At 56.2% G+C, this 10,726-nt stretch overlaps 2 protein-coding genes across 2 annotated transcripts; both read left to right on the forward strand.

Annotated features, from left to right (window-relative positions):
• The first annotated feature begins 464 nt into the window (after nucleotides 1–464).
• LOC115617860 (feather keratin Cos1-1/Cos1-3/Cos2-1-like) lies at nucleotides 465–967 on the forward strand. The gene has a single exon (XM_030508848.1). It carries the CDS (start codon nucleotides 495–497, stop codon nucleotides 789–791), a length of 297 nt encoding a protein of 98 aa, XP_030364708.1. The 5' UTR covers nucleotides 465–494; the 3' UTR covers nucleotides 792–967.
• Nucleotides 968–4,356: 3,389 nt separating this feature from the next.
• DLX3 (distal-less homeobox 3) lies at nucleotides 4,357–7,376 on the forward strand. Its single transcript, XM_030508888.1, has 3 exons — nucleotides 4,357–4,720; nucleotides 5,066–5,256; nucleotides 7,032–7,376. The coding sequence occupies exons 1-3, from the start codon at nucleotides 4,402–4,404 to the stop codon at nucleotides 7,371–7,373; spliced, it is 852 nt and encodes a 283-aa protein (XP_030364748.1). The 5' UTR covers nucleotides 4,357–4,401; the 3' UTR covers nucleotides 7,374–7,376.
• The last annotated feature ends 3,350 nt before the right edge of the window (nucleotides 7,377–10,726 follow it).

Here is a 10,726-nt window from a genome sequence, read left to right on the forward strand (position 1 = left end):
TGCCGGAAACCGGGACACGGCCCATGCCATTACCTGGGAGGGTTTGCATTTGCCATGAGCTTGTCAGGAAATTATTCCTACCACAAAGGTGCCTCTGGGCCTGAGGCACTGCAGGACGACTATAAAAGGCAGCCCAAGTCTCTGCTCTCCATCCACTTCTCTCGCCTCCTTCTCCTGGGAATCAGGTGAGTGTGAAGCCTCTTCTCCTCCTGCTTCCAGAGCAGGTCATTCCTCCAGGTGTGTCTCAGCTGATCGGGGCTGTCCGAGCACAGGGCTGGGAGCTGCTTCTCATGGGAGAGGGAAGGGGAGAGAAGGGCTCCCACAGAGAGAGGCTGGGACTGAGCTGAGGTGGCTCCTGGGCTTGGAGCTGGGCAGCGTGTGCTGGGCGGGGAGGTGCCTTGGCTTGCCCATGGTTGGGTGCAGAGCTGCTGCTCACGTGTCCCATCATCTGCTTGCCCCTGCCCTGTCTCCAGGTGAAGCTCTACCAGCGAGCCATGTCCTGCTGCAACCCGTGCGTGCCCTGCCAGCCCTGCGGCCCGACCCCGCTGGCCAACAGCTGCAATGAGCCCTGTGTCAGGCAGTGCCAGAGCTCCGTCGTCGTCATTGAGCCTTCCCCCGTGGTGGTGACCCTGCCCGGCCCCATCCTCAGCTCCTTCCCGCAGAACACTGTTGTGGGCTCCTCCACCTCCGCTGCCGTTGGCAGCATCCTCAGCTGTGAGGGGGTGCCCATCAACTCCGGGGGCTTTGACCTCTCCTGCATCACCAACCGCTACTGCCGCAGACCCTGCTAAAGCTGTTGGCTGCGTCCTCAAGCAGGAACCTCCAAGACCTCACAACATGGATCTGGACAGGAGATAGAGCTTCGCGGCACTGTTTCCTTCTCCCACTGCCCTCTCTATTCCTTTCCTGTCTCCACCTCCCACACCTGCCGAGTGGAGACCTCTTGGCCTCCCTTCTTCCCTCTTTGTGTGGGACAGACGGACACCCTGCAGGAATCTCCACCACATCTTCCTGGCTGCCCCTGCTTCTCCCTGTGAGCCATCTCCTTTTCTTCTTTAGACTCATTAAAGTTGTGCTGCATCCAAGCCGAGGTCTCCAAGTTCTTCTTCTTTCTGTGGCTACTCTTCTAGTCTGCTCAGTGGAAAAGGTGGAGTCACGGGGTCATCTGTATCACTGCAGTGGATTTTGTCACTTGGGAAAATGATACATGATGGGTTTTGAAGGCATCCTCCATGAACTTGCCTCATCCCTGCCAGTGTTCAAGGCCAGGTTGGACACAGGGGCTTGCAGAAACCTGCTCTAGTGGAAGGTGTCCCTGCCCATGGCAGGTGGTTGGAACTGGTTGAGCTTTAATGTCCCTTTTAACCCAAACCAATCTGTGATTCTGTGATTCATGATTCAGTGAAAAAAGGAAAAGCACATTGGCTAACTGGGAACGGTATGTGAAAATAAAAAGGGCAAATAAAAGAGAAACTGACCTGGAAAAGAAAAAAAAACCATGGAAAATACCTGGGTGGTTTTGTACTAAATACATAGAAAGAATATTTAAAGTGTTACAAGCAATAGATAATGAAAAAGGTCTGATATGGAAAAGGGACAGGAAACTAAAACAGAGACATAGAAAGATCACTGGAAAAGTGAAGGCAATAAATAGAAAGAGAATGGATAAATAAAGAGAGTGAATGAGAGAAAAGTAGAAAATTCGAAAAGCCCAGGGATTAAAAGAGAAAATAACTTAAAAATAGCAACAGCGAAGTAAAGCGCAGATGTAGAAAAAACATTTAGAAAGCAGCAGCACTGAGGAAAGAGGAGAAAGAATTAAAAAATTGGGACAACAAAGGGGATAAATGTAAGCAGAGAAAGGACATTTAAAAAGCAAGGGCATCAAAGGAAGACAGAAAACAGTTATGACAAGAAAGTGAAGGGAATGAAAGTAGGCGGAGAAAGAACATTGAAAAAGCAATAGCCATTAAGGAAGTAAATTTAAAACCAAGTTGAAATAAGGACAGCATATTAGCTACATAGAACTAAATATGCGACTCTTATACAGGATCATAGAATCCCAGACTGGGAAAGGACCTTACAGCTCATCTAGTTCCAACCCCCTGCCACTGGCAGGGACACCTTCCACTAGAGCAGGTTGCTCCAAGCCCCTGTGTCCAGCCTGGCCTTGAACACTGCCAGGGATGGGGCAGCCACAGCTTCTCTGGGCACCCTGTGCCAGCGCCTCAGCACCCTCACAGGGAAGAGCTTCTGCCTAAGAGCTCATCTAAATCCCCATGGCCACCCCTGCCAGCTCTGCCCCTGCACCCCATGTAGAGACCCACAGGTCCCGCCATGCAGCGACTTCTGCCAGCCCCACTGTCCTGGTTTCCCCAAACTGTTCCCTCCTCACAAGCTACTCTCATCCACGAGCTCCCCTTTTCGGGCCAGCCTAGCTGAATAACCTCCGGCAGTTGGAGGCACCAGTGCCTCCCAGCCCCAAACTGGTTCAGGACTGCACAGACCTGCTCCCCTTTTGTGCCCCACTCCCCAGGCATGTTCCCCAGCCTGCAGCTCTCGAACCAGCTTTTCCTGCTGAAGGAACCCTCTGCCCACAGGAACTGGCCCTGGTGACAGTCCGGCTGCAGGGACAGCCAGGTCTGTGACCTGGGGATATCCCAGTGGCTCCTCCGAGACCTTGGGAAACCTCCCTGCGGAGGCCCCTGCAGAGCTCCGAGCAAGGCTGGGGCTGTCCCAGACATTTCTGTCCCTTCTGAATTAATTCCTCAAATCTGGAATTGATCTCAAGTTATTTCTAGTTCTAGTTCTAGCTCTAGCTCTAGCTCTAGTTCTAGTTCTAGTTCTAGTTCTAGTTCTAGATTTCTACTTCTATTATTTCTCTTTCTATTATTTCTATTTCTATATTTCTCTTTCTATTTCATTTTTATTATTTCCATTTCTCTATTTCTCTATTTCTATTATTTCTACTTCTATATTTCTATATTTTTCTTTCTATTATATTTCTATTATTTCTATTTCTATTATTTCTAATTCCATTTATCCTATTCTTGTTCTTGTTCCCGGTCCCTTTCCATTCTTTTCATTTCCATTCTATTCACACTTTGGGTTATTTCACCGCTTGACCTGTGGCCCCGGCTGTCCCGGCAGGGCCGGGACTCGAACCCGAAACCCCGAGGCCGCGCAGTTCCCCATTCACACCGTCAGATGGCGCCATTGCACCGCGCGGTGCTGCTGGCGGGGCGGGGAGGTGTGGCGAGGGCACAGGGATGGGACAAGTGGAGACGGGAGGAAAAAGCTCCGTCCAGAGTTAAGGATCCGCCCGCAGCCGCCCCCCAGCCCTTCCCAGGGATAAGGACCTGCCAGCGGAGCAGAGGCACCCCCTCCCCCCCCCCCAAAATAAGTCCCCAGCGCTGGGTGGAGGGAGGGGTCTGGGGACAGCCCAGCGAGTATCTGGGGGTGGCCGGGGCTGGCCAGGGGACCCCGGGCTGGGTGATGCTGCTGGGGGCTTTTAGGGCAGCGGGGGGGGGTGTGTGTCAGGACCATGACTGGGGGTGCGAGAGGGGCACAGAGCCCTGGAGGGAAACGGGGGAGAAAAAGTGTCCTAAGAATTAGGGCTTGTCACCACCCGAGGTCCCCACAGGGCAGGTGGTGAAGGGCAAGTTGGTGGAGTACATGGCAGACCACTACTCCATGAGGCTGGCTTGGGCATGACATTGAACTGGGAGACACTGGTAACTGCTGGGAGAAGGTGGGTCGTGTGGGGGGGGTGGTGGTGGTCCTAAAACATACCCCCATAGCCACCCAATCCCAAGCCCGCATCCATCCTACTCCCTAACCCCAACCCTTCCTCTCCCCTACCCCCCAGCAAACACCCCCCAACTCTGCTCCCCCTGCAAATCCCACCCTCTGCAAAGTCCCCTTGCCAAAAAGCACTCCCCTGACTCACAGTGTCCCCAGAGGCCCCGCCAGTCACCCCACTTCCCGCCCCTGCTCCTGTCGACAGGAGCCTGCGATCTCTATTTATTCCTTTTCCCTCCTTCACCCACTCTTTGTTGTTTCTTGAGAGAGGGAAAGAAGGAAAGGAAAAAAAAAGAAAGAGAAAAAAAAAACCCACACACACACACAGGCAGAGAGGAGGCCGGAGCCTATTTTGCCTCCCAGGCAATATTTCTGGAGCCAATCGGAATGCGCACCCACCCTGCCCTGCTCCCTAATTAAAGGCTTTAAGCAGGCGGCCGGGGCTGGAGGTTTGGGCACAGTCTCTTGGTTGCTCCTCACGAGAGCCGGTGTGGAGGAGCCGGCTCTGAGCACCCCAGGCCTGACGTGGGCAGCCGGAGCCGCCGGGTTGGGGGGTCCCCAGCCAGGCAGGCAGCTCCCCGCCATTTCCCAGCTCCAGCAATGAGTGGGTCTTTCGACAAGAAGCTCTCCAGCATCCTCACCGACCTGTCGGGCTCCCTGAGCTGCCATGCCGCCTCTAAGGACTCTCCCACCTTACCGGAGTCCTCTGTCACCGATCTGGGCTACTACACCAGCCAGCATGACTACTACCCGGGCCAGTCCTACAGCCAGCCTGTGAGCCACTACCCCTACCACCAGTTCAACCTCAACGGTATCGGCGCCGCCGGCACCTACTCGCCCAAATCTGACTATTCCTACAGCCCTTCCTACCGCCAGTACAGCCACTTCAGGGACCAGCAGCTCCCAGCCCAAGAAGCAGGTAGGATGCTTGGGAAAAAGGGGCCGTATCCATCCCACCAGACCCTGGGACAACAGCGAAGTTGCATTCCTCTAAGTGTCCCCAAGCTGGAATGGGGTGGCCACAGGGTTGTTGTCCTCGCCGAAGGACGCGGCGAGGGATCAGCCCCCTCTGGCATCCTCAGTGCTGCTGGGGGGATGCAGCGGGATGGATCCACACTGGATGTGGCCATCCAGGGGATGCCCCTAGGGACAGGGCAATGCCACCACATGGAGTGGGATGACCCTGCGCTGGGGAGGTGTGGGGGGGTGTCAGTGCTGGGACCCCTTTGCCAGCATTGGCCTCACACCTCTGCTCTCTGCTCAGTGTCGGTGAAGGAGGAGCCGGAGCCGGAGGTGCGGATGGTCAATGGGAAACCCAAGAAGATCCGCAAGCCCCGCACCATCTACTCCAGTTACCAGCTGGCGGCTCTGCAGCGCCGCTTCCAGAAAGCCCAGTACCTGGCGCTGCCCGAACGGGCTGAACTGGCTGCCCAGCTTGGGCTCACCCAGACCCAGGTAAGGGCTGAGCCCCCAGACACCCCCCGACACCCCAGTTCCCAGCCACAGGTGGGAGGGAGGCAGGACAGGAGCTGGAGCTGCCCCCTCCTTGCAAAACCCAAATTGGCGGCGTTTGGGAGCGGGTTGTGTTCACAGCTGGATGGTGAGAGCCAGGATGGGGTCTGGGGGTCCCTATGGATGGATGCTGCCCACTTGCTCACAGACACAGGGGTCTCTGGTGCCAGATTTCCCCGTGCAGAGCAGATCTGCTTTGCAGAGGAAAAGGTGGAGAGCAGGGAAGGAGCAGAGAGGGAGGAAGGAGCAGAGAGAAGGGAAGGAGCAGAGAGAAGGGAAGGACCCCAGCCATGCCCTCTCCCAGGTTTCGGGGTTTATCCCCCTCCCTCCGGAGCAAGCCCCTTCCCAGACCTCTGTCTGCTCCAGCACCAGGCAGGGTCAGAGGCTAAATCCAGCCCCGGTGTCTGGGAGAGTCCTGGGTCACCAACACACCCGGCATCCCAGGAATGTGGGACACCAAATCCGGATGCAGGATGGGACATTTGGGACAGGGTGCTTGAGACACTCCATCCCAGCAGCAGGTCCTGGCCCTGTGCCTGGTGGGAACACATGGACCTGGGGGCGAGAAGCAGCTCTTCCAGCTGGATTTTCCAGGGCTCCCCTTAGGGAGCTCCTCCCTGCGCTCCGGCTCCCCCATGCTGCTTGGTCAAGGCAAAGAGAAGGGATTTTAGGATAGGATCCACATTCCCCACAGGGACTCTGTGCTGGAGTGGCAGTTTAGGCTGGACTGAAAGACTAGGGACGGGCGCCATGGGCTCCTCCTTACGATTCGGGGCTAAACCCTCACTTTTGGGGCTTGCCTGGCACAGGGACAGATCACCCCCACCTATCTGTTGGCATGAGGACAAGCGGGTTGTCACCCCCATTGCCGCAGCGTGGGACTCCCCCCGCACCCCATCCCATCCCCAGCACCCTCCCTGCCTGCGGGCCGGTACCGGCGCCCTTGTGCCGCCCTTGGTGCGGCGCTCCCCAGCGCCTCCTGGCCTTCCTCCTCCTCCCTTGGGCGATGAAGCAATCGGGGACACTCGGCAAAGGGCTGACGGAGCGCGTCACCCGCTCCCAGAGGGACATCCTGTTTGGGTGACAACTGCCGCCCCCCCCACCCCTTCCCCAGGGGCCAAGGGCGTCCAGTGCCACCTCACCCAGCTCCAGGGACGCTCCCAACGCCCGTGATGCTGGCGTGACGGGCTTCCCGTGACGCCTGTATCCCCACCAGGCTTCCTGCGATGCAGCATGTCTCCAGGGTCCCCATGACACCCATATGGTGCCTTCCTGTGTTGCATGGTGTGTCCAGGTTCTCTGTGACACCCACATCCCGGGTGCATTCCTGCAATGCACATGGTGTTTGGGGTCCCCATGACACCTGTGTTCTGGGAGGCTTCCTGCAATGCACCATGTCTGTGGGGTCCCCATGACGCCTATGTCCCTTGTGCCTTCCCACCTGGCATTGTGTGGTCTGGGGTCCACATGGTGCCCGTGTCTTGAGGAGCTTCCTGCAATGCACTGTGTCTGTGAGTCCCCATGATCCCATGTCCTGGCTGCCTTCCCATGGTGCGTGGTGTGTCAAGTTCCCCATGATGCCCACGTCCCTTGTCCTTTCTCACATAACTGGAGTCCCCACATCACGCCCATTCCGAGTCCCCTTTCTGCCCCCCCCCAAGCACCCCATTCAACCCACTTTCGGTGGCAGGGCACTGACCCCTCTCCCTCCCTGCCAGGTGAAGATCTGGTTCCAGAACCGCCGCTCCAAGTTCAAGAAGCTGTACAAGAATGGTGAGGTGCCGCTGGAGCACAGCCCCAACAACAGCGACTCCATGGCCTGCAACTCCCCTCCTTCCCCGGCCGTCTGGGACAGTAACTCGCACGGCAGCGCGCCGGGCAGGACCCCACTCCCGCAGCCGCTTCCTTACAGCTCTTCTCCTGGCTTTTTGGAGGAGCACAACCCCTGGTATCACCCTCAGACCCTCAGCGGACCCCATGGACCCCACCAGCCACCACCAGCCACCACGATGCATCACACCTCCCCGGGGCCTCCCCCAAACACAGGCGCCGTCTACTAACAGCCCGAAGTGAGACAAGGAATGAGGGACAGTGGCAGAACTCCTTTGCCTCCTTTTTTTCCCCCTACTTTTTGGTTTTTTCTTCTTTCTTTTTTTTAAAGCAAAAAGGACACCCATGTACACACACCCCTAAATATACTCTTAGATGTCTTACCCTTTCCCAGCTCATCTCAGGAACAAGAGGACTCCAAAGGGTTAAACTCCTTAGCTACCAGCCCGGGGCAGGCAAGGAAAAGGTGGCAGCGAATTCTTCTTATGCATTTTTATCCTTATTCCATCACCCCCTAATAAAAAACAGCCCCCGAGGAGCCACATCTCACTGGGAATCTCTCACTGGAGCTTTGCTTCTTGGGGCCACCCTGGGGACCTGCCTTTGGGGGGGCTCCCTGAGCACAAGGGGCACCCAGAGCACCCGCACCCAGGTCAGGATGGAGCCCGTGGGGAGGAAGACGCGGCATCGCAGCGTGTGGGTGCCCATCGCCGATGCCGAAGGAGCAGGATGAGCTTCACCCTCATGGCATCTGATGTGCAGATGAGCTTCACCCCCGGGATCTGGGGGGACCACGGACACCCCACGGGAGCAAGCAGCACCCGCAGCCCATCTGCTTTGGTGGCAGCTTCGCGGGAATCGCCCGGGCTGATGCTCAGACAATAAGGTGGTTATTTAAGAATAAATAAAATGTGTAAGGGAGGGGGAGAAGAAACTATTTTAATATTTAAATAGTTCAGGAATGGTTTAAGTTATTTTTTAAAGAGAAAAACTGTGCTAAAGTCTGTTTTCTAGCAGTGCCTCCATCTGTGTCAGTTCAAGTACCAGCGAAGCAGGATGCCTATTTTATAAACAAATCGACAGCACATTTTAAAGGAAAAAAAAAAAAGAAAAAAGAAATTTTACTATTTTTTAAGAGTATGATGCTATTTTTTTAAAAACAGAAAGTGCCGTTTGAAGAAGTGTTCATATGTGTTGTACAGTCCCGAGGATCTTATTTATGTTGCCTTATATAAATAGGGGTGTATGGGGGGAAAAAAAGAGAGTGTACATAAAGGTTCATTTGTATAAAGTTGATCCAAACCAAACTGGTTTTGCTCTGGTTTTGTTGTTCGCTTTTGGGTTTTTTTTTTTAAGGAAAAAAGAAAAACACCCGAAATTGGGTGATGGGAGCCCCCTCTAAGGACGAGAGGCTTCCTCCAAGCGACCTTTGCTGCTTTCCTAGTGAACAAAAGCTGATCTCTAAGTGTGAATAAAAGTGGTTTGAACTTGAAAGCTCCAAACATCATTTTCGGGAAGTTTTTTGGTGAGCAGAAAACTCCAGAGTTTTTTGGCTTGGAAAACACGGTGTTAAAACCTGTGTACCCTGTGCCCTGGTTTGGGGAGCAGTTGGGGGGTTAAGGGAGTGGGCATGGCACCCAAGGGTGCTGCTGGCTCACCTTGAGTCCCACTTTGCCCTGCTGAGAGGGAATCTGGAGGAAGGGAATTTTATTCCTGGTTGCGGAGTCTTCCTCACTGCCGCAGAGACCTGCCGCTTCCCTCCCCTGCTGCTTACTGGGACCAGTAGACTGCTAGCCATGCAAACGGGGAAGGGGCTGGGCTGCCCCGCTGTCCCTTTTGGGGATGCCCCTGAGCAGGGGCTAGCAGGGGATGGGATCCCCACCAAGGTACCAACCCCACGGGGCTGACAATTGCTGCCCCTGCAGAGGTGGTGACTTTACCCACCAGTGTTTTGGGGTTGGGAGGGCTCCAGTGACCCGATGTCCCCCCAGATGTGGGGCCTCAGGACAGTGATGGGGACAGTCCTTAGGGCTAAACCTTGCCAGTCACCTTGCCCTGCTGTCCCTGGTGTCACCGGCACCATTCCATGCAAAGAGTCAGGGGCTGAAGCCCCACCACCCATCCCCGTGCTGTCCTCACTGAGCCATGCATCCCATCCCCAATGGCCATGAAGGGTCCTCCCTCAGCCCTACACAGCACTCAGCCCTCCATGGGGTGGCTCTGGGGATGGTCCTTCTGCACCGTCCAGGGAACCCCAGCTCCACCGAGTGCTAGACACAGCAGTGATGCACCCAGAGGTGTCCCCACATCCCCATGTCCCATGGCCAAGTCCACACGGAGCCAGCCTCACTCTTTCTACCCATGAAGGTTTCCCCATGAGCTGCACCCACCAGCTCCCCACCTCATCCCGTGCCACCCAGCATTGGACACAGCTGGATCCCCGGGCATCCCCATCGGGCTGCTGCATGACCAGGCTGGTTGCAAAGCATGAAGGGGTGCTGCCAGCCCCCTGTATTCAGTGCTTGGGGTTGGGGTTGGGGTTGGGGTTGGAGACTGTGTGCAACGCGCCCCAGAGCCGGCGGCGGGCAGACATGCTGGAGACATGGGGGTGATTAGGGGGAGCTGCCAGCAAGAGCGAGGAGGAGGCGGGTTGGGAAGGAGGAAACTGAGCGGCATTGCCTGGAGTGAGAGGCACGGCGTGAGCTGGCGCTGGGGTTTTGTTGGGTTTTTTAATGTAGGGGAGGGAAAACAAGAAAGGCAGAAGGTTCCATATCCACAGATTATATATATAAATGTTGGGAGCATCCCTGCCTGCGGACAGGGGTTCATTCTGCTCCCCTCCAGCACTGCCTGTGAGCTGGGGTCTGCAGGCAGCCTGTGCCGCAGGGAGGGACACCAGGGAAGATATTGCCCTCAGGTAGCCCCCTTGTCCCCCCTGCCGTAGAATCATGGAATGGTTTGTGTTGGAAGGGACCTTAAAGCTCCTCCAGTTCCAATCCCCTGCCATGGGCAGGGACACCTTCCACTAGAGCAGGTTGCTCCAAGCCCCTGTGTCCAACCTGGCCTTGAACACTGCCAGGGATGGGGCAGCCACAAATTCCTTGGGCAAAGTCCCACTCCTCTGTCTCAGCCACAGAGCGTGTCCCAGAGCCTCCATGGGCTGGGGGTGCTCAGGGCTGCAGCACCCACAGCCCATGGGGTGAGCTGGGTGCTGGGGACCCAGGGCTGGTGCAGGAGCCCTTTGCACCAGCCTGGGTACAGCCTCTCTGGGCTGCCTTCCCCCCACTCCTCCTCACTCACTCCCATCTCCAACAGCCTGGAGGGGTTTCACCACCAGCATCACCCTCAGCTCTTCCAGACCAGAGGTGACCAAGACCCCCAGAGCTCCCCCAAAGGGGCTGCAGGACCCAGACATCTTTCCCTAGGGCCGAGCTCGATCCTCCTGCTAGCAGCTGATGCCCCAGAGTGCTCCCAAAAGTAGAATGAGGCCTGAGAGCCAGAGACAGGACCCCCCCCACTGGGGTGGGGACATCACCCTTCAAGCATCCCTCTAAATCCTTCCAGCATCCCTCACCTGGCCCTG

The sequence above is a fragment of the Strigops habroptila genome, chromosome 19 (genome assembly GCF_004027225.2).
Source record: "Strigops habroptila isolate Jane chromosome 19, bStrHab1.2.pri, whole genome shotgun sequence".
NCBI lineage: Eukaryota > Metazoa > Chordata > Aves > Psittaciformes > Psittacidae > Strigops > Strigops habroptila.

Coding starts and splice junctions, on each gene's coding strand:
- LOC115617860 (XM_030508848.1), top strand. CDS start 495: ATGTCCTGCTGCAACCCGTGCGTGCCCTGCCAGCCCTGCGGCCCGACC.
- DLX3 (XM_030508888.1), top strand. CDS start 4,402: ATGAGTGGGTCTTTCGACAAGAAGCTCTCCAGCATCCTCACCGACCTG. Junction 4,721..5,065: donor GCTCCCAGCCCAAGAAGCAG/GTAGGATGCTTG, acceptor CTCTCTGCTCAG/TGTCGGTGAAGGAGGAGCCG. Junction 5,257..7,031: donor TTGGGCTCACCCAGACCCAG/GTAAGGGCTGAG, acceptor CCTCCCTGCCAG/GTGAAGATCTGGTTCCAGAA.